At 43.6% G+C, this 20,635-nt stretch overlaps 1 protein-coding gene across 1 annotated transcript in view; it reads left to right on the top strand.

Annotated features, from left to right (window-relative positions):
- Nucleotides 1–7,419, top strand: part of EXOSC9 (exosome component 9) — a 28,142-nt gene extending 20,723 nt beyond the window's left edge. The window contains exons 7-12 of the mRNA XM_040418402.1: nucleotides 2,184–2,316; nucleotides 2,529–2,617; nucleotides 2,697–2,843; nucleotides 2,962–3,137; nucleotides 4,441–4,510; nucleotides 7,125–7,419. Of these exons, the coding sequence (XP_040274336.1) occupies nucleotides 2,184–2,316; nucleotides 2,529–2,617; nucleotides 2,697–2,843; nucleotides 2,962–3,137; nucleotides 4,441–4,510; nucleotides 7,125–7,206 (697 nt within the window). The 3' untranslated portion in view covers nucleotides 7,207–7,419. The remainder of the gene's footprint in view (nucleotides 1–2,183; nucleotides 2,317–2,528; nucleotides 2,618–2,696; nucleotides 2,844–2,961; nucleotides 3,138–4,440; nucleotides 4,511–7,124) is intronic.
- The last annotated feature ends 13,216 nt before the right edge of the window (nucleotides 7,420–20,635 follow it).

Raw genomic sequence — 20,635 nt, forward strand, 5'->3', positions numbered from 1 at the left:
TGCACAGATCCCCTTTCCCCATAACAGTGCACAGATCCCCTTTCCCCATAACAGTGCACAGATCCCCTTTCCCCATAACAGTGCACAGATCCCCTTTCCCCATAACAGTGCACAGATCCCCTTTCCCCATAACAGTGCACAGATCCCCTTTCCCCATAACAGTGCACAGATCCCCTTTCCCCATAACAGTGCACAGATCCCCTTTCCCCATAACAGTGCACAGATCCCCTTTCCCCATAACAGTGCACAGATCCCCTTTCCCCATAACAGTGCACAGATCCCCTTTCCCCATAACAGTGCACAGATCCCCTTTCCCCATAACAGTGCACAGATCCCCTTTCCCCATAACAGTGCACAGATCCCCTTTCCCCATAACAGTGCACAGATCCCCTTTCCCCATAACAGTGCACAGATCCCCCCTCCCCATAGCAGTGCCATAGACCGATCCCCCTACCCATAACAGCCCCGGCCCTGCTGCTCACAGCAGACTAATCACTCACTGCATCATTATTTTACCTTACAATCGTGACGCTCCAGTAACTCTGCAGGCAGAGCGGAGGGCGGCGTAACGTCACTTACTCACGTGACGCACTTGCTCCGCCCACTTTATGAATGAAGGAGGCGGAGCAGGCGCGTCACATGAGTAAGTGACGTTACGCCGCCCTCCGCTCTGGCTGCAGAGTTTGTTACTGGAGCGTCACGATTGTAAGGTAAAATAAAGATGCAGTGACTTAAAGTAAACCGCCCGCCCGGCGCCCGCATAGCAACGAATCGGCGATTATTCGATAACTGGATTCGACGACAACGAATCCAGTTATCAATTATTATCGATTACATCGATTAATCGTTGCAGCCCTACTTTTGACAGCTCTTTGGTCTTGCCCATGGTAGTAGTTGGCGTCTGACTGACTGTGGGGTGGACAGGGGTCTTTAAAGAGCTCGGACAGGTGCTACTAAGTTAGATTAATGAGTGGAGTAGAGGTGGACTTTTTAAAGGCACAGTAACAGGTCTTTCAGAGCCAGAATTCTTGCTGTTTCTCAGGTGTTCAAATACTTATGTTCAGCAGTGCAAGACAAATAAATTCTTTAAAAATCATACAATGTGATTTCCTAAATTTTTTCAAAAGATTCTGTTTCTCAGAGTGGGAATGCACCTACAATGTGAATTTCAGACCCCTCCATGAAGTGGGAGAACCTGCAAAAGTGCAGGGTGTTCAAATGCTTCTGTTCCTCACTGTACGAGGAATGAATGAGGATCACTATTGTATCTTACATGGCGTCATACTGCTTAAGTAACAAGGTAACAAAGTAGCTAGCTACATGCGCGCTAGAACTGGCTACATATCGTTTCCCAAGTATCTAATGTTGCCCTGTTATTAATTCTTTAGAAGGGATTGCCTGCGTCTACTACTGCTCCTAAAACATACAAACACACACACTGCCTCCCGACATGTTTCGTCTGCAAACCGGCGTCCTCGGGTGATCGGGCAGATACAGGGCAGAATTAATAACAGGGCAATAATAGATACTTGGGGAAACGATTTGTAGCCAGTTCTAGCGCGCATGTAGCTAGCTACTTTGTTACCTTGTTACTTAAGCAGCATGACGCTGTGAAAGATACAATAGTGATCTCATTCATTCCTCATATATCTAATAGAATGTAGGGTACAATCTGCTGACTACTGCAAGTTTTAAACAGTCTCACAGTTTGTCATGTAGGAGTTTCAATTATGATTTAAAAATAAAAGTTACGTTTTAAGTATTAAAGCACAAGTAAAGGGACATTCTATAGTCAGACGACTAAGTGTAAAGAATTACTAATATTGTTAACGTCCTACATGAGCGGAGAGGTCTCTTTTGGAATTAACTATGTCCAAGCAGCTCTGATTCTGGAGGATTTTGGCCATCCTATAAGTACATGGATGGTCTTTTATCTGAATTTAAAGGAGTTCCTGCTCCTTGTAAACAGGTAATTGCCCTTGCAGACCCTGTTTGCAAATTCCTTTACTGAAAGTGGCCTTTCACTTTTGAATGCATTTGGCTGAAGGGCTCATTGCTACTGAAGTTTCTTAAAAGTAAATTATAAATAAAATTTGCATTGCAAATTACAGAACATGTTGTATTTGTTTTTACCACTATAACACTTTACCGATTTTTTTTTTATTGGTGAATCTCTTATTTAGAACATTTTTGCTGGTGGACCCTAATGAACGTGAAGAGCGTGTCATGGATGGTCTTCTGGTGATTGCCATGAATAAACACAGAGAGATTTGTACCATTCAGTCAAGTGGAGGGATCATGCTGTTGAAAGATCAGGTGATATATATTTTTATATTCAGCTGTATATTTCTTGCCAATGAGCTGTTGGCTTTTATTCACTTTTTTCATTTTTATATTTTTTTTGTGCTGGCAGTACTGCGGTGAATTAGTTATTTAGTCTTACTTACCATACAGGTTGTTAACCTTAAAAAAAAAAAAGTCTGGGTTTTTATACTGCGATCACTTAATGTACCCTAATATACATCTAGGTATTGAGATGCAGTAAAGTAGCCGGAGTGAAGGTAGCTGAGATAACTGAGCTAATCCACAAAGCCATGGAAAATGACAGAAAAGTCAGGTCAGTGACCTAAAATATGTGGTTAATGGAGAAAATAAAAACTTGTTCTAAAGGTTTATCTATCTCTTTTCTTCCACAGGAAAGAGGGAGGCAAATTTGGTTTTGCAGAGTCCTTGCCTGACCAAAAAATAACTGCCTTAAAAATTGAAAAAATTCTTGTGGATACATCAGATGTTGAAGTGAAAGCCGAGGAAATTATTTCTAAATCGGAGCCACCATCTGATGTGTATCCTTTTAGAAGTCTGTACAAAATGAGAAAGAGATGAGTTGTAAAGAAAATCTGATTATTGTGATAGAACATAATCATTCAATAAGTTGTATTTCCCTAATATACTATCCATCAGAGTGTCAAAGCCAGTTGTGTGGGCTGCTGGTACTGCCCAAATTGGAGAAGGCATTGGAAATGCATGGGGTGAATTGGAGATGTCAGAAGATGATGAAGATGAAGATGTTGACACTGCCTCAACATCTCCAGAGAGCCACACAGTTCTTGAAAAACCTGCAAAGAAGAACTCTGAAGGTACGGTTTACTTTTTATGTGTGTTTTATATTTGATATACATTATTGCTTTAACGCTGTTTAATTATAATAGGAGCTACATAGTAATGATTACAGCATGAACCACAAGTAGCCTCTGATGCTATATTTTACATAGTATATAAGGCCGAAAAAAGACATTTGTCCATCCAGTTCGGCCTGTCATCCTGCAAGTTGATCCAGAGGAAGGCAAAAAAAAACGTGAGGTAGAAGCCAATTTTCCCCACTTAAGGGGGAAAAAATTCCTTCCCGACTTCAATCAGGCAATCAGAATAACTCCCTGGATCAACGACCCATCTCTAATAACTATATCTTGTAATAATATTACACTCCAGAAATACATCCAGGCCCCTCTTGAATTCCTTTATTGTACTCACCATCACCACCTCCTCAGGCAGAGAGTTCCATAGTCTCACTGCTCTTACCGTAGAGAATCCTCTTCTATGTTTGTGTACAAACCTTCTTTCCTCCAGACGCAGAGGATGTCCCCTCGTCACAGTCACAGTCCTGGGGATAAATCTCTGTACTGACCCCTGATATATTTATACATAGTAATTAGATCTCCCCTTAGTTGTCTTTTTTCTAAAGAGAATAACCCTAATGTTGATAATCTTTCAGGGTACTGTAGTCCCCCCCCCCCCCCCTTCATTCCAGTTATTACTTTAGTTGCCCTCCTCTGAACCCTCTCCAGCTCTGCTATGTCTGCCTTGTTCACAGGAGCCCAGAACTGTACACAGTACTCCATGTGTGGTAGGACTATGTTCTTATCACGGGCATCTATGCCCCTTTTGATGCAACCCATTATTTTATTGGCCTTGGCAGCAGCTGCTTGACACTGTTTTTTTGCAGCTTAGTTTGCTGTTTATTAAAATTCCTATCCTATTCCTATCTTATTACCAGATTCTTCAGTTTATGTTCATGGTTACTGTAAACCATAGCGCTTTAAGAAAATAACAAAAACAGCAAAAAGACATACTGAGATTTAAGAGTTAAATGTATTGTGCAGAAATACAACCTGTGTTCATTGAGTTTATACAGGTAACGGCTGGATGCCAATGCTCTGTTCGGTCTACATTTTATGTCCTGCAGAAGCTCAATATACTCCTTTTTGGAAAGTAGTAGAAAAGCTCATGTAAACCCAAGCAGTGGGAGAACCTACGAACTCAATGCAAGAATTCTCTCATTTTGACATAGGAATGGCATTTATCACATTTGGATGAATATGATTATTTAGATCTAATGCTTCCTTATTTTGTGTGGGTAATGTATTTGATACTTTATTACAGAGATCATAATTTCTGACAGTGAGGAAGAAGATGTAGTAATACTGCAGCCAGAGTCTCTAGCTAAAGCCAGGTACTGTATTTGTGTGATATTGTACTTATATTTAAAGGGGTTTTCCTAGACATTATAACTGAGAAGGCAGCCACGCTCACAGTAGCGTCACAGCCTTCTCAGCTTTTCCTAGACCATTGACGACAAGATCAACGGTCACATTGCCTAGGCGCAGCTCAGCCCCATAGAAGTGAATTGGGTTGAGGGCGATACCAAGCACAGCCACTATCTAGAGTACGGCCTTGTGCTTGGTGAGCACGAAGAAGACCGCTGCTCTCACAGGAGCGCCAGTGCCTTCTCAAACAGCTGATTGACAGGGGTCTCGGGTGTCATTTTTGGCTAAAAATTACAAAAAAGGGGTTAAAAATCAGTCTGTTAGCAGGCTATCACTTCTGAGTCCCGTCAGCTGACATCTTATGTGAAGTCTTATCCCTGATCTCCTGACCTCATAAATACTCATTATAACTAAACTCTTATCAAACTTATAAGTATATGGCTTAAATGAGGTGTTTAAGGGGTCAGGAGATCAGTGATAAGGTCTTTGCGGATAATCTGCCATGTCTAGACAACTGACACCAGATCAACCTCTGCTCCCATTCTGACAGCAGCCAGCATGAAACATTGTATGCCCTGCTAGGCTCTAAAGGGCCTGTGGACCTGCTGGAGCCCAGTTGAAACTGTGACTGAAGCAAACCCTATAGTTACACTTCTGTCCAGTTTGAATACTATATTAGGGTTATTTAGAACAAAAATAAGCTGAGGGCAACACAGAATAATACCTGTGTGGTAATGAATTATATGTGGTGATAATAATTGTCGGATCTAGCCTCAGGTTTGTTTTCCCGTTCATTACAAGTTTGAGGTCAGAGCTATATCCAGGTCAGTCAAGTTCTTCCAAATGAAACTGCAAAGCATCATTCCGCTTCTGCCAAACTTTACAGTCAAAACTACGGAAAAGAGCAGAAGTCTTTCTACTGGTATAAGCCAATCCAGAGTACGGTGTAGTGGAAGTGTACTTTTACACCACTGCATGGCGATAACTGACTTTAGTGTGAATGCCCGGCTATTGAAACTCTATAGATAAAGCTCCCAGCAAACTGATCTTGTGCTGACATTGCTTTCATAGTCAGTGTTTAACATGGTAGTGTGAAAACGGATTATTTTATACAAGTGAGATTTCCGTCCAGATACGATGCGTATAGTGAACACACAGCATCCGGACTGAATCCTGACTCATTTATTTCAATAGGTCTTTGTACATGAGTCATTTTTCACGCATCATCTTTGCCTTCAGGAAAAATCTGGAATGTTCTTTATTGTGCGCTTTTCACACAGCTGTGGCCCCATGGAAGTGAATGGGGCTTGCGTGAAAAACGGAAGGCATCCAGATGCAGTGCGTTTTCACTGATGGTTGCTAGGAAATGTAGATTGTTATTCTCACGCACGTGAAAAACGCATGCAGTCCAGATACAAAAATGAGAACACTGAACGCAATTGTAGACAAAATTGATTGAACTTGTGTGCAAAACCATCAGTTTTTTTTCTCTGAACAGATCCTGACACAATCCGTATTGGTTGTGTGAAAGAGGCCTAAGGGTGATTACTGGGAATCATTTACCGCTACTTTGCAGATATAGAATTGTATATCATCTCCTACATTGGTGAGCATATCGCTAGGATATGTCCCCAATATCTGATAGGTGTGGGTCCCACCTTTGGGACCAGCACCTGTCTTTAGAACGCAGCACACAAAGTGAAGGAGGACGCATGCATGGCTGACCTCCATTCATTTCTATAGGACTGCCGAATATAGCCGAGCGCTGGCTTTGCCATTTTCGTCAGCCCCTCAGAAGTGAATGAAGCAGTGGCCGCACTTGCACGATGCGCTTCCCATTCATTTCAATGGGACTGCCGAAAATAGCTGAGTACGCCTGCCTGAACTGTTTCTGTCTTTGTAACAAATACCTCACCAAGTCAATAGCACTAAACCTACAGACATGTAATCTCTACAGATCAACGTTACTAGAAGAATGGTTAATTTCACAAAAGAAAAACCTCTGTGACCATAAAGCACTGTTATTAAAGTTGTGCCATGCTACAGAGGAGTTATTGTTAAAGAGGTTGTATTGTCTCATACATTGGGGGCATATCGCTAGGATATACACTAATGTCTGATAGGTGTGGGTCCTACCTCTAGGACCCGCTCTTATCTTTAGACGGAGGGCGCACCGCTCGTCTGCTTTCGGCAGTCCCATAGAAATGAATGAATGGAGGGTGGCTGCATATGCGGAATGCGCCCTCCGTCACTTTGCGAGCTCCGTTCTAAAGATAGGAGGGGGTCCCAGAGATGGGGCCTCCAATGTATGAGATGATATAACTCCTCTCAGTGGTGTATGGTCACAAAGAGGTTTTTCTTTTGTGTGATTACCCATTCTTCTGGTAATGTTGATGTGTGGCGGTTACATGACTGTAGGCTTGGTGCTGTTGACTCGTTGGCTGTGTGTGCTTGAAATGGCGAGGTATTGGTTACACAGACAGAAACAGTTCAAGCACTTTGAGATGTTTAGCCATTGAAAAATGCTAAATTCTTGAATATTTATTAATACCACTCTGACTTATTCTCTTTGTCTACTAGCTTACAGGCCACAGATTCATATAAATCATCTTTGAGCAAAACAGCTAGCGGTAAGAAGAAAAAGAAGAGATCTGCCCACTGAGGGTGCTACATTATCGTGCCTCATAATTATGCAGTGACCTGGTGCGCTATTTCAGGACCTTTTTTTTTTTTTTTTTCTATTTGGGAATATAAAAGCCTGACGAGTGGCATGTTTCAGAGGCCAGAAAAGCTATAAAATCAAAGTATGTGTTGGATTCAAACTGCTATTTTTGTACTGTTATCTTAAAAATACATATACCCTTTGTATTATTAATTTTTTATTATTTTTTTTTAAGAAATTACCCAGAGAAGTAAACTAGTTCTCTCTCAGCTCTGATTTTGTATATCAAACTACAGTAGAGGTAGCAACTGCATGGAGATCATACGGGAGCTGTCACATAGCTGGGCTTTCCATATAGAAGAGGGGGATACTTTATTTTATTTCATTCTTCCTTCTCCAATGTTGTATATACAGATCAGGAATCGGCATGTCTGTCCTAGCAATCGTGACGACTGGGTTTATAACTGTTGGAAGGTGAAAACAAAAACTGTGTCAAGAAGTTAAACACTCTTCATAAAGGAGGGGGACTTCCTCAATCCTTCTTATACCAAGGAGCCAGTTTTTAATTTTCGCATAAATCGCAGTCTTTACATTTGGATTTGGCTGGCCTCAAAATTGAAGACAACTAAAAACATCACTTCCGGCACTATTAACTCATTCTTACAATAAGGCACTTCTGGAGACCATCCTTACACCCTGCCATTCTTTCACTGGAGGCATCCGGAACTTCAGTCTGGACTGGAAACGGGCAGGGTGGAGACCAGACTAGAGCTACATCTGATAATGGAGTCTTACACTGAAAGAGCCAGCTAAGTATGCGTGCCGTGGAGGATGGGAGGGTCTGGCAAAAAGGTCCCCGAAGGTGGACAACACCTTTGAACTGAACCTGTTACCATGAAAAAGTGAATTCATCTGCAGAAAGCATGTTTTGGTGCAGGAGGAGCTGAACAGACTGATGTATAGTTTTGTGGTAAAAGATTCAGTAAAAGGTGTAGTTTATTCTTTTATATTTGTGCTCATTCTGGGCTTTGAAGTCCAGGAGGCGGTCCTATCAGTGATTGACAGCTATCTCTGTATACAGTCATAGAGGGAAGGCTATCAATCACAGATTGGACCGCCTCCTGGACTTCAAAGCCCAGAATGAGCACAGATTATAAAAGAATAAATTACAAATTGTACTGACTCTTTTCCCACAAAACTATGTATCAGTCTCAGCTCCTCCTGCTCAATAAAGCTCATTTCACACAATTTGATCCAGAATTGGTCCAGGCTTGTTCAGGGAAAAACCAATGTATTTGCAGACAAGTTTAATCAGTTTGGTCTGCTGTTGTGTTCAGTGTTTGAGTTTTTTTTCCACACAAATGCAATCTGTTTTTGTTGCGTTTTTGTTTCATGTGCGCGAAGAAAAATTGAAGAATAACACACAACATCTCCTAGCAACCATCAGTGTAAAACGCATTGCATCCAGATGCCTTCTGTTTTTTATGCAAGCCCCACTCATTTCTGTGGTGCCAGGCTGCTTAAAAAAGCATAATCTAGGACATGCTGCAATTTTATTTTATTTTTTCCTGAACAGAAAGATGATGCGTGAATAACCACGCTCAAGTGCACAGACCCATTGAAATGAAAGGATCAGGATGCTGTCCATTCGGAACATGCATTACATCCGGTTGGAAAACTCGCTGATGTACAAGAGACCTAACATGCTACCTCAGCATCTTGTTTAATGTGACAGGTTCCGATTAAGATTAGTAGAAAACACTGAAGAAAAACTGAGAAAAACGTCAATTTTTTTTTAGTGACCGACCTCATGTGAGTTATAAAAAAAATTGCAATAAAAATAGTTCATCCTTTGTACATACATTATATTGTTCTCTGATAAATACCCATTTACATACTGCAGGTGACGCTATCATATTTATACTGTATAATGAAGGACTAACACAACAGTTAAAAACTTGAATATCGTATTTTACTTTGGTGATGAGTTCAGATCACAGCCTGGGAAGCGCCAGCCACAACTTCTTATTGCCCAAGAGAATCAGCATTCTCTCTGCAGAGCAGTCTGTTCCAGTTTAGGCTGTCAAGGTAACAAAACTTAGGGTCTTTATACTAATTTATTAATGAGGTCCTGATTGGTGCAGCAAGCTGAATGGCCACAAATGAAAGCACGGTGATGGACCATGTGATTGGAGCATGTGATCTGACGTCACCAAAGGTCCTTTAGCCCACAGCTCATCATTAAAGAAGTAAAGAAGAGACCGGGAACTACGCGAACAAGAGGAGAACGTGAGTTAATTTTTATTTATTTTTTTTAACCCTCAATTGATCACCTACTAAGCATTCTGATTTCAGAATGCTATTATTTTCCCTTATAACCATGTTATAAGGGGAAATAATAACATCTACACAACACCGAACCCAAACCTGAACTTCTGTGAAGAAGTTCGGGTCTGGGTACCACAGTCGGTTTTTTATCACGCGCGTGCAAAACACATTGCACCCGCACGATAAAAACTGAACATCGGAACGCAATCGCAGTCAAAACTGACTGAAATTGCATTCCTACTCGCGCAGGTTTGCCGCAATACACCGGGACGCATCCGGACCTAATCCGGACACGCTCGTGTGAACCCAGCCTAAAGACTCCTCAATTGAGCAGATGATTTGTTGTAAAGGAAGCATTCCTTCCCGGCAATCATCTACTAGTCAGTGAAGTAGACGGCTACGATCTCCACAGTATGGGGAGGTGCGATTGCTAATGCCATCACTTGTTTCCATACATAATCATTGTTTGCCAGCAGCAGAGTGCTGCTTAGGGCTTATTCACACTGCCGTTGTGGTTCCGTTCTGTGCATTGGGGGACGCAATTTGCAGCCCCCAATGCACGGGCAACATCCGTGAGGCGGCTGGGACGGATCGAGACCTCTTCAACTTGAATGGGTCCGTGATCTGTCTGCACCACAAGTTCTATATTATTTTTTTTGCGGTGCGGAGGCACGGACAGAAACACCACGTAAGAACTCTGTGGGGTTCCGATCCCTGCTTCCATTCTGCATCTCCGTGATTGCGGACCCATTCAAGTGAATGGGTCCGTATCAGTGATGCGGAGTGCACACAGGCCGGTGCCCGTGTATTGCGGACCCGCTGTATGTGTGAACAAGCCCTTAGACAGCACAATCTGCTGCTTGCAAATGATTTTGGTGACCGTTCAAACTTTATTACCCGATGAACGAGCGTTTCACTTGTTCACCAGCTAATTGGCGGCACTTTTACACCGGCAGATAATCACTAACGAGCGTTCCTATGAACTCTTGTTAGCGATTATCTGCGCAATGCTCAAGCAATGTAACGGGGCCTTTAGCCAAGTTCACACTTAAGTGATTTGGTCAGTGATTTCCATAAAGGATTGTGAGCCAACACCCTGGGACTGTCAATAATTATAAAAAAAGGTAAAATAAAATAAACCAAAAATAAAAATTTCACCACTGCGTTTCTTGATGTCAAATCGGCTTCTCTGACCTCCGTGCGATGCAGGTAAAATCACAATGAATCAGTCTTTATAAAAAAAAAAGGTGGTCGCGCTGCCAGGTATACGTCTCAGTTCACAAGCTCAAGAGAAACGGCAATCTTCTTTGACACAGCCAGCACACCTGAGTCCCGTCGGACAGTAGCCTTATTCAAAGCAAGTTTCGGGTACATAGTGAAGGGCCGCAAAGTTGAGTAAATGGAACTCTTTTATTATACTTACAATAAAATCGTGAATAACACGCCTTATAAAATCAGGTCCATCAAATCCAATGCCCAACCTAGGTTTCGCCGATGAGGCTTCCTCAGGGGCGATCATACCACCCTTCTCTGCACACTGCATTATATAGGGTTAATCTTCATCCCCTCCCATTCCTTTGCAGGTAACACCCACCCTATAAATTATATTCTTTAAAACATTTGGTACATATATCATAGCACATGTTATATATTCTTCCTTAGTACCATAAATCATCATAAAACATACATAAATACTCCTTATATAAGAACATCTGAACAGGTCATATCCAATATCCCTCCTATATTTCTTAACTTCATTCATAACTAATTCCCTAATCACATGATGTCATTCCACCAATAGCTAACCGACCACACCCACTTCACACCTACTTATTTCTAGACCAATAAGCAGAGATCCCACACTATTCCACCAGGCAGGGCTTCAAATCAAAATCAATGTTTAAACCACAGGGTTGTAATGTCTTAATTTTGAATATCCATTCCACCTCTCGTCGATCTATCTGTCTCACGGGGTCACCTCCTCTCCAATCCAATTTCACCTTTTCCACTCCTGCAAACCACAAACCTCTCGGGTCCTTACCATGCATTTTCTTAAAATGCATAGATACACTGTGACTTTCCAGCCCTTTCTTTATATTGTTAATGTGCTCCTGTATCCTCGTCTTAGGTTTGCACAAGGTTCTCCCTATATAAAACAATCCACAGGGGCATTTCAACAAATATACTATTCCCATATGTTCGCAACCTATTTCCCCTTTTATTTTATATTCTTCTCCACTTCCTGCTATTATTTTATGGATGTTTCTCACTTTTTTTGTCATCCTTGCTGCGGTTTCTGCATGCAATGCAGAATCCGCACCATGTGTATGGTCCCTGGGCCAGATTTATCATTACTCTGACAGCTCACTCCACTTTCACATATGGCTAAAGTCAGTTTTAGCCAAGTCAGATTTATGATCGGCCCTTTAAGACTGTAATAAATGTGGTTTGACGGTAGCAGTTTATCCGTCAGTAAGCAGCTTTACAAAAGTCGCACATCTTTACGAAAGAGTCGCACGTTTTTATGAAAAAGTTGCATGTTCTATTAAAAAGTCTCATAAGATAAGCATGGTCCTCACTGGAGTGAAATTGCGACTTTTTAAATAGTCCCAATAGTAAATCTGTCTAGAGATTAATTTACATAAGAAAACACGCCCACTTTCAGAAAACTGGCGAGCATAGCGCAGAGCAGAAAAAAGTCGCAAATTTGTGTGCAGCTTTAGCGTTTGGGACTCTTTTTGGGACTTTTTCACTCCATTATTCTGACCTGAGCTAATAATAAATCTGGCCCCCTGTCTTTCTTTTTCATTTTCACTGGGATATAGCTCCGGACCAAAGAGACCATAGAGCTCTTCAAATTCGGGGCCTTCCGATATATCACCTCCGGTTTGCTTGGTATAACACATACTCAGTCAATCGACTGGTCAGGGATCCAATCCCTGACACAATTGGTCTGCCCAGGGGATTAGATAGACTTTTGTGTACCTTCGGTAAATAATATATCACAGGAATTTTCGGATACCTCACATTTAAGTACTCATACTCTTATTTTTTTTATTTATTTAAAATGCCCTTCTTTTAACCCTCTTCTAACAATAAATCCAATTTTTGTCTAAATTCAGGGGTGGGATCTTTTTTCAACCTCATATGATTTATTATCGGATAGAAGTCTGGACATTTCTTTCTCATAATCCTTCCTGTCCAGCACCACTCCCCCCCCCCCCCCCCCCCCCTTATCAGCTGGTTTTATAATTATTTCACAATTACGTTCCAAATCTTTTAAGGCTTTATTTTCTGCAATGGTCAAGTTATATTCCCATGGTTTATTATCCATCTCTTCCAGCCCTTTTAGTAATTCCCTCTTAAAGGCATTTATGCAATCATTTTCCTTGTTTACAGGAAAGAATTTACTTCTCTCCCGCAAATCTGAGTGGATAATCGGGTCCGTCTCTCCTATCTCCACAACCACCCCTTTCGGGATATCCACACACTTTTTTCGTTTGTTGATGGCATATTTAGCCATATTTAATTGTCTCACATATTTATGTATATCTAAAAAAAAAATCCCCAACTTTTTTTTTTTTTTTTATAGGGGCAAACTTCAAACCCTTGTTCAATAATCTCTTTTCTGAATCTGTCAGCTGATGGGAGCTCAAATTATATATCCCTCTCATATCTCCCTGATTTTCTTTGCCTTTGATCAGTTTTCTCCTTCCTCCTCTCCTTCCTCGGCTAGATTTCTTTTTTGTGGATTGTTCTTCCCTGGACTTAGTCCTATTTGGTCCACTTCTCTTTGGATCCCTTATACTGTTTTGTGGGGAAAATTCTGTGGATCTTTTGACTACTGTTTTGGCATAAATATCCTCCTGTACTTGTGCATTCTTATCCTCATTATTATTAGTAATATTCTTCTTATAATAGTTATTCTCATAATACCGCTCCCTGCTATTATAATACCTCGGATAAAAACCTTGATAGTGGTTTTCCCTATAATAGCCCCCTGGTCTAAATGAATTCCCATTTGGATATGTATAATGTTGTTGTGGATATGTTCTTCTGTTCTGATACGTTGGTAATATTCATTACTCGACCTGCATACCTCTGATGGTTCCCCCCTTTCCCTTCTCTCGGTGCAATCTCCCTTATTGGGTAAGGCTATGTCTTGATTCCCCAGCTTCTCCTGATTGCTTGTTTTACTCTCATATCCCTTATTCCTCCATTTGTATACCTTATTATATTTGTAATCCTTTTATATATTTCTTGTATTTTTTTTATCCTTTTATCCTTTTTTTTTTTCTGATCTTATCATATTGTCCTGACATTTGTGGGGCAGATCCCCATATTCCCTTCTATCTCTATACGGATCCAGATGTTTAAATTTCTCAATATTTTCATTAATCTGTACCAATTTTCTTTTCCTCTTACTAATGATAAATTTCCGCACTCAAATGCCACATTCATTCATTAGAAGCTCCCATTCATCACACCAACAGATTATTTGACCAATTTCTGTCTAATCAGGCCAATAGTTGGTGTGTAAACGGCCATCTGACCAATGATTGGTCAGAAAATCTGTCAGATAATTTGTTGGTGTAATACAGAGTGGAGCCTACAGATAAGAAGATAAGAGATAATGGAAAGATTTGCACTTGTTCTTGAGCAAATTGATAGAACTGGAAATGTTTTAAAACCATGAACAGGTCTAACACATCAATAAAACCCAGCAAAACAACTGGATGGGTGCTGTGTCCCCCAGTGAACTCTGTGAAAAAGGATTTTTACAGGGGAGTCACACAAAAAAAAAAAAAAAAAAAATCCTATCTTCTCGCTCGTGCCATTAGGGGGACACAGAAGACCATGGGATGTCCCAAAGCAGTCCCTAAGGAAGGGAACAAAAAAAAAAAACTACCACAAAAGGCAATGCTTGCCACAGACTTTAAAGAAATGCATCTAAGTGACTAAGGCGGCCATAGAGGCCACCCAGTAGCTTAACACCCAGCTGAGCGGAAGTCTTACGGTGCTGATAAGACCTGACTCAAAGTCAATTAGGAAACCAGAAAAGCTCTGGAATTAATGCAGCGCACACCAGTGGATGAAGGATAGCAGGAAAAGATAAAGATGAGGGAGCAAACCTACTGAAAAAAATTGAGTGCCCCCTGAAGATGAAAGGGAACATGTAAGGGTCAGGAGCCCTCATGTGATACAGATACCAGGTGGACTACCAGCAAAAGGAGCATTGCCAATACGCCATCATCCCTGACACATACTGAGGACCTCACTGGGAAACTTTGGGTGTATCATCGGACTATAGAGATGGCACTGTAAAAAGGTGAATACTATTACAAGGAAAATGGTCCTGGGAGACAGGACAGAAACAGCTTGCTTAGCTGAAAAACTTAAAAGGGCAGAAGAAGTGCGGCCCTAAACGCACTCGGTAAAGGAGGCGAGCATATTTAAAAGAAGAAAAACTACCACAAGAGGACACAGTTTTAAATTAGAGGGGCAAAGGTTTAAAAGTAATATAAGGAAGTATTACTTTACTGAGAGAGTAGTGGATGCATGGAATAGCCTTCCTGCAGAAGTGGTAGCTGCAAATACAGTGAAGGGGTTTAAGCATGCATGGGATAGGCATAAGGCTATCCTTCATATAAGATAGGGCCAGAACTATTCATAGGATTCAGATATATTGGGCAGACTAGATGGGCCAAATGGTTCTTATCTGCCGACACATTCTATGTTCTATGTCATAAGCAATCTTTCACCGGAAAATAGGCCGGGAGGGGGCTTAACTAGAATAAGGTCAAGGACACATATTGGCAAGCATAGTCTAAAATCCAAGGGGAATCCAGTGCAGATACATGGAACCAAGTAAAAACCTGAGGGAAGGCTGATAAAGAAGAAATTAGTCTGCTTATACCTTGGAGCCTTACTGGGAGAGTCCTGTCAAACCCAAGTCTGAGGATGAAGAATGATGGCCCAAGTGATGGCTAGAAGCCTGAAGAAAACAGATTTAATCTACCTGCTTCATAGCATGGGAGTAAACAATATGGTTCAAAGGCCTGAACTGAACAACGCAGACTATTTGAGGGTAAGAGAAAAAAACCTTGTCACCAGTGGAGTCAAAGGACCCTGCCAAGCCTAGGAGCTAGGCGACGGAAGGAAAAAAATACTAGACATGGTTATTTTCCTAACGCCTCCACAATGGCACAGATAGGAGCTTGATCCTGCCTCCCAGGGAAAGGAAACAACAGTGGAAGCCAAATAAAAAGACACCTACTCCAGTTGTTATTTCCTGTCCCTCAGGACGGGTGGAAGCCTGGCCAGTGCGCTGGCGGAAGATCTAGTGCACTCAGCCTAGGAACCTTCCTCTTCTTGGGAGGGCTGAGCAGTGGACAGAGGCTCAGGGTGGAGTGTGGGCTCTCCTTCTCTGTCCCGCGCTAGGCATCCCGGGCTGTGACTACCGCCGAGTAGAGAGGATCGACTCCTCGTGCGTCTCGCAGGAGGATTCCTGAGACATGGCATTACCCTTCCTCGTCTGGGTTCGCACCTCCGGCGGTGGCTGACGTCATTGCGCATGTCGCGCCGGCCGTAGGGGGCGTGGCCATGAGGAAGCAGCGTGCTCTTGAAGTCGGCGTAGTGGCAGAGCCTATAAGAGCAGGATGCAGAGTTTAAAAGTGGCTCTGCTATCCCAAGAAGAGGGGTTTTGGCTACAAGGTATCCAGGATGTCTTCCGCTGATGCTGACGTCCCACGCAGATCTGTTAATCCCTGCAAGGCCCTCAGCCCGGTAAGAGACCTCCTCCGTTTGCAACAGAGGTGCAGTGGGGTTGATGGATGGTATTTCACTAATCCCAAGATCACTACCTGGGTGCTGGTGTTGGTTCTTCCTTTGGGTCTAGTTCTAATCTAATGTATATACCCTTTAGGTAAAAGAGGCTGGCCCTGCAAAGTCCACGGGTGGTGAATCTACAAAAAATAAATGTGTAATAAAAAGCCGCTATGTCCACGCTGCACAGAAAAAGTGGTAGCGGAAGAATCTGTCTTTTATGGAAAACCTTAGAACCCTTATTAGGGACGAGGTCAATTCGGCAATAGACCAACGTATGGGTCCCTCCTCTCCCCAGCCATCTACCTCAAAATCCGTGGATCCTTCCTCGGACATATTCAAGTTGGATGAGGGAGAACTTTTCTCTGTGGACTTGGATTCCTCTGATGACTGCTTTGGTCGTCCGTTATGTTCCCCTGATACAGATTTTTTATTAAAAATTATACAAGCAACTATGAAATTAGAAGACGTTAAAGAACCCTTATCTATCCCTGACCAAATGTTTCAAGGCTTGGGAGAAAAGAAAAGACGAGTATTCCCTATTCATGATAATATAAAGGATATTATATTTAGGGAATAGAGCGACCCGTTATTTCAAAAGCCTTTAAACGTAAATATCCATTTGCAGATTCAGATTGTGAAGCATGGTAAAAACTCCTAGAATTGATGCCCCGATAGCTAAAATTCTGAAAAAAATCCTCCCTCCCCTTTGAGGACATGGGGTTACTGAAGGACCCATGGACAAAAAATGTGAAGGTCTTCTTAAGAAATCTTAGGCTATCATGGGGTCTGCCATGTTTAGACCTGCTATCGCGGCCACCTGCGTGGCTAGGTCTCTTTCTGTCTGGATCAATCAGATGGAAAGTCATTTAGCAGCTGGTACCCCCGGTTTTAAAACAGGCTTCAACTTTTTTGACTGATGCTTCTGCAGATTTGGTGAGGCTCTCAGCCTGGTCTACTGCTCTATCAAACACCACCCGTAGAGCCATATGGTTAAGATCCTGGTCGGGGGATGTGGGCTCAAAGAGTCGCCTTTGTGCTATTCCCTGTGAGGGGAATAGACTCTTCGGGTCCGCATTAGACGATATTTTAGAAAAAGTAGAGATAAAATTTTGTGTCCAAGCCAGGTTTAAGCAGACTCAAAACAAAAAGGAGTCTTCAAGTAAGTGGCAATCCTCTAGGGGTCAGGGTAGGGGATTCTTATTCAATCCCGACTCCTCTTCCAAGAAGTCCCAATGACGCCAGAAGTCCGGTAGGGGGCAGGCTTTCAATGTTCAGCCAAGCCTGGGTCCAAAAGCTAATCAGGTCACAAATTAGAGTTCCGTTCCTAGCCGCCTGCAAGATTCCTTACAAACAAGGTTTATTCAGATCCTCTCAAACAAGAAGCACTAGAATCAGAAGTCTCTTCCCTGTTAGAAAAAACGCGTCATTACAAAAGTTCCGATAGACCAGCAGGGTCAGGGGGTTTACTCTCTCTTATTCCTTATAAAAATAAAAACAAGCGGGAAGTTCAGAACAATCTTTAATCTAAAAAACCTAAATCACTTTGTCATTTACAAGAAGTTCAAAATGGAATCAATTAGGGCTGCAGTAAACGATTATTTTAGTAATCGAGTATTCTATTGATTATTTTTTACGATTAATCGAGTAATCTAATAAGAAAAAAATAATTAATAGACTGTTTTCCTTTATAAAAACTCATCAGACCCCCTGCCATTAGTCCCCAACACCCTTCGTTCCCCACTGAGCGATCAGCCCAAGTGCATCAGTTCCCCCCAGTGCCATCAGCTCTGTTCCCCCCAGTGCCATCAGCTCTGTTCCCCCCAGTGTCATCAGCTCCACTATCCCCCATTGCCATCAGATGCGTTCCCCCAGTGCCATCAGCTCTCTCCCACCAAGTGTCATCAGCTCTCCCCACCCAGTGCCTTTAGCTGTCCCCACCCCAGTACCATCGGCTCTCCCCCACTCCAGTGCCATCGGCTCTCCCCCACTCCAGTGCCATCGGCTCTCCCCCACTCCAGTGCCATCGGCTCTCCCCCACCCCAGTGCCATCGGCTCTCCCCCACCCCAGTGCCATCGGCTCTCCCCCACCCCAGTGCCATCGGCTCTCCCCCACCCCAGTGCCATCGGCTCTCCCCCACCCCAGTGCCATCGGCTCTCCCCCACCCCAGTGCCATCGGCTCTCCCCCACCCCAGTGCCATCGGCTCTCCCCCACCCCAGTGCCATCGGCTCTCCCCCACCCCAGTGCCATCGGCTCTCCCCCACCCCAGTGCCATCGGCTCTCCCCCACCCCAGTGCCATCGGCTCTCCCCCACCCCAGTGCCATCGGCTCTCCCCCACCCCAGTGCCATCGGCTCTCCCCCACCCCAGTGCCATCGGCTCTCCCCCACCCCAGTGCCATCGGCTCTCCCCCACCCCAGTGCCATCGGCTCTCCCCCACCCCAGTGCCATCGGCTCTCCCCCACCCCAGTGCCATCGGCTCTCCCCCACCCCAGTGCCATCGGCTCTGCCCCCTTGTGCCATCAGCTCTGCCCCCTTGTGCCATCAGCTTTACTCCCCCAGTGCCATCTCTCACCCCTTGTGCCATCATCATTAACCCCCTTGTGCCATCATCATTAACCCCCTTGTGCCATCATCTCTAACCCCCTTGTGCCATCATCTCTAACCCCCTTGTGCCATCAGCTTTACTCCCCCAGTGCCATCATCTCTCCCCCCATTGTGCCATCAGCTTTCCCCCCCCCCCCCACCATTGTGCCATCAGCTTTACCCCCCCCCCCCCCATTGTGCCATCAGCTCTCCCTCCCATTGCGCCATCAGCTCTCCCCCCATGCTCCTCCTGACACCCGGATTGCATAGTGTCATTGGTTACTATGACGCTGTGCATTGAAGGGGCCCGGCCTTAGTCGTGCCCCCACCCCCCTCGGTTTCACTAACTTACCTTTCCAGCAGGGGCGCTGCGGACACTCCATCGTTCCGCGCTGCGCCTGACGTCACACAGTGCGTCAGGTCACGGCGTGCGTACGTCAGGAGGTCAGAGCAGCGCGGGACCATGGACGTGCTGTGAAGTGTCTGGAGGCCCCCTGCTGGAAAGGTGAGTATTCCAAGCGCAGCGGGAGACCACGGAGCGGGAGTAATAGCAAGCGCTTCACTCCGGCTCCGTGGTCACATGACACAAACGAATCTTTGATGCAAAAAATTTGCATCGAGGATTTTTTTGTGTCGAATTACTTGATTTAATCGATTAATCGTTTCAGCCCAAGAATCAATAAAGTCAGCAGTAAATCTCCTTTTTCAAGTTTACTACATGGTAACAGTCGATCTGGCGGAGGCCTATTATGAGGTTCCCATCGACAGCGAGAGTCAAAAATATCTCCGGTTCGCGGCCTACATAAAAAGGCGAGCCGGTCACTTCCAGTATCGGGCCCTACCCTTCAGCCTCTCCAGTGCACCACGTCTTTTCACGAAGATTATGGCAGATGTGGTGGGTTACTTTCATCTAAAAGGAATAATTGTAGTCCCCTATCTGGATGACTTTCTAATTGCCGCAGATTTTTATTCTCGTCTGCTTGACCATCTCAGAATTGTGAAAGAGACCCTGGCTTCCTTAGGGTTGATGATCAACCAAGAGAAGTCGAGACTAATTCCTAGTCAACAAAAATAATTTTTAGGGGTTCTCCTGGACACCCACCATCAATCTTCTTTTTTTCTACCACAAGAGAAGCAAATCGACCTGGTGGCTTGGGTAAAAATCTTTTGTTCCGGAAAAACCAGCATCAATAAGAGACATCATGCATTTGCTGGGACTTTTAACATCAACGATATCCTCTGTGAGTTGGGCTCAGGCACACACCAGGATCCTGCAGTCTTTCCTTCTTTCATCTTGGGACAAAAAGCATAGTTCCCTAGAAAAAAAAGTATAAAAATTCTAGGGCAAGTAAAAAAAAAAGTTGGTGGAGAAACATTTACAAACAGGGGTGCAGTGGCGACCGAAGGATCAGATTACGGTAACCACCGATGACGCAAGCAAAGCATGCTCTGCAGAAGATGGTACAGGGGACATGGAGTCCTCAGATGTCTTTAGCTTCCTCAAACCTGAGAGAATTGACAGCTGTCTTCCGAGCTTTCCTAAGCTTGAAACCAACTATCCAACACCACCATGTCAAGGTATTCTCGGACAATGCAACGATGGTGGCATATCTGAACCGTCAAGGAGGGACGAGGAGCAAGTCCTTAGTGGCTGTCTCAAGGAAAATATTCAAATGGGGAGAGGAGAAC

The sequence above is a fragment of the Bufo bufo genome, chromosome 2 (assembly GCF_905171765.1).
Source record: "Bufo bufo chromosome 2, aBufBuf1.1, whole genome shotgun sequence".
Taxonomy (NCBI): Eukaryota; Metazoa; Chordata; class Amphibia; order Anura; family Bufonidae; genus Bufo; species Bufo bufo.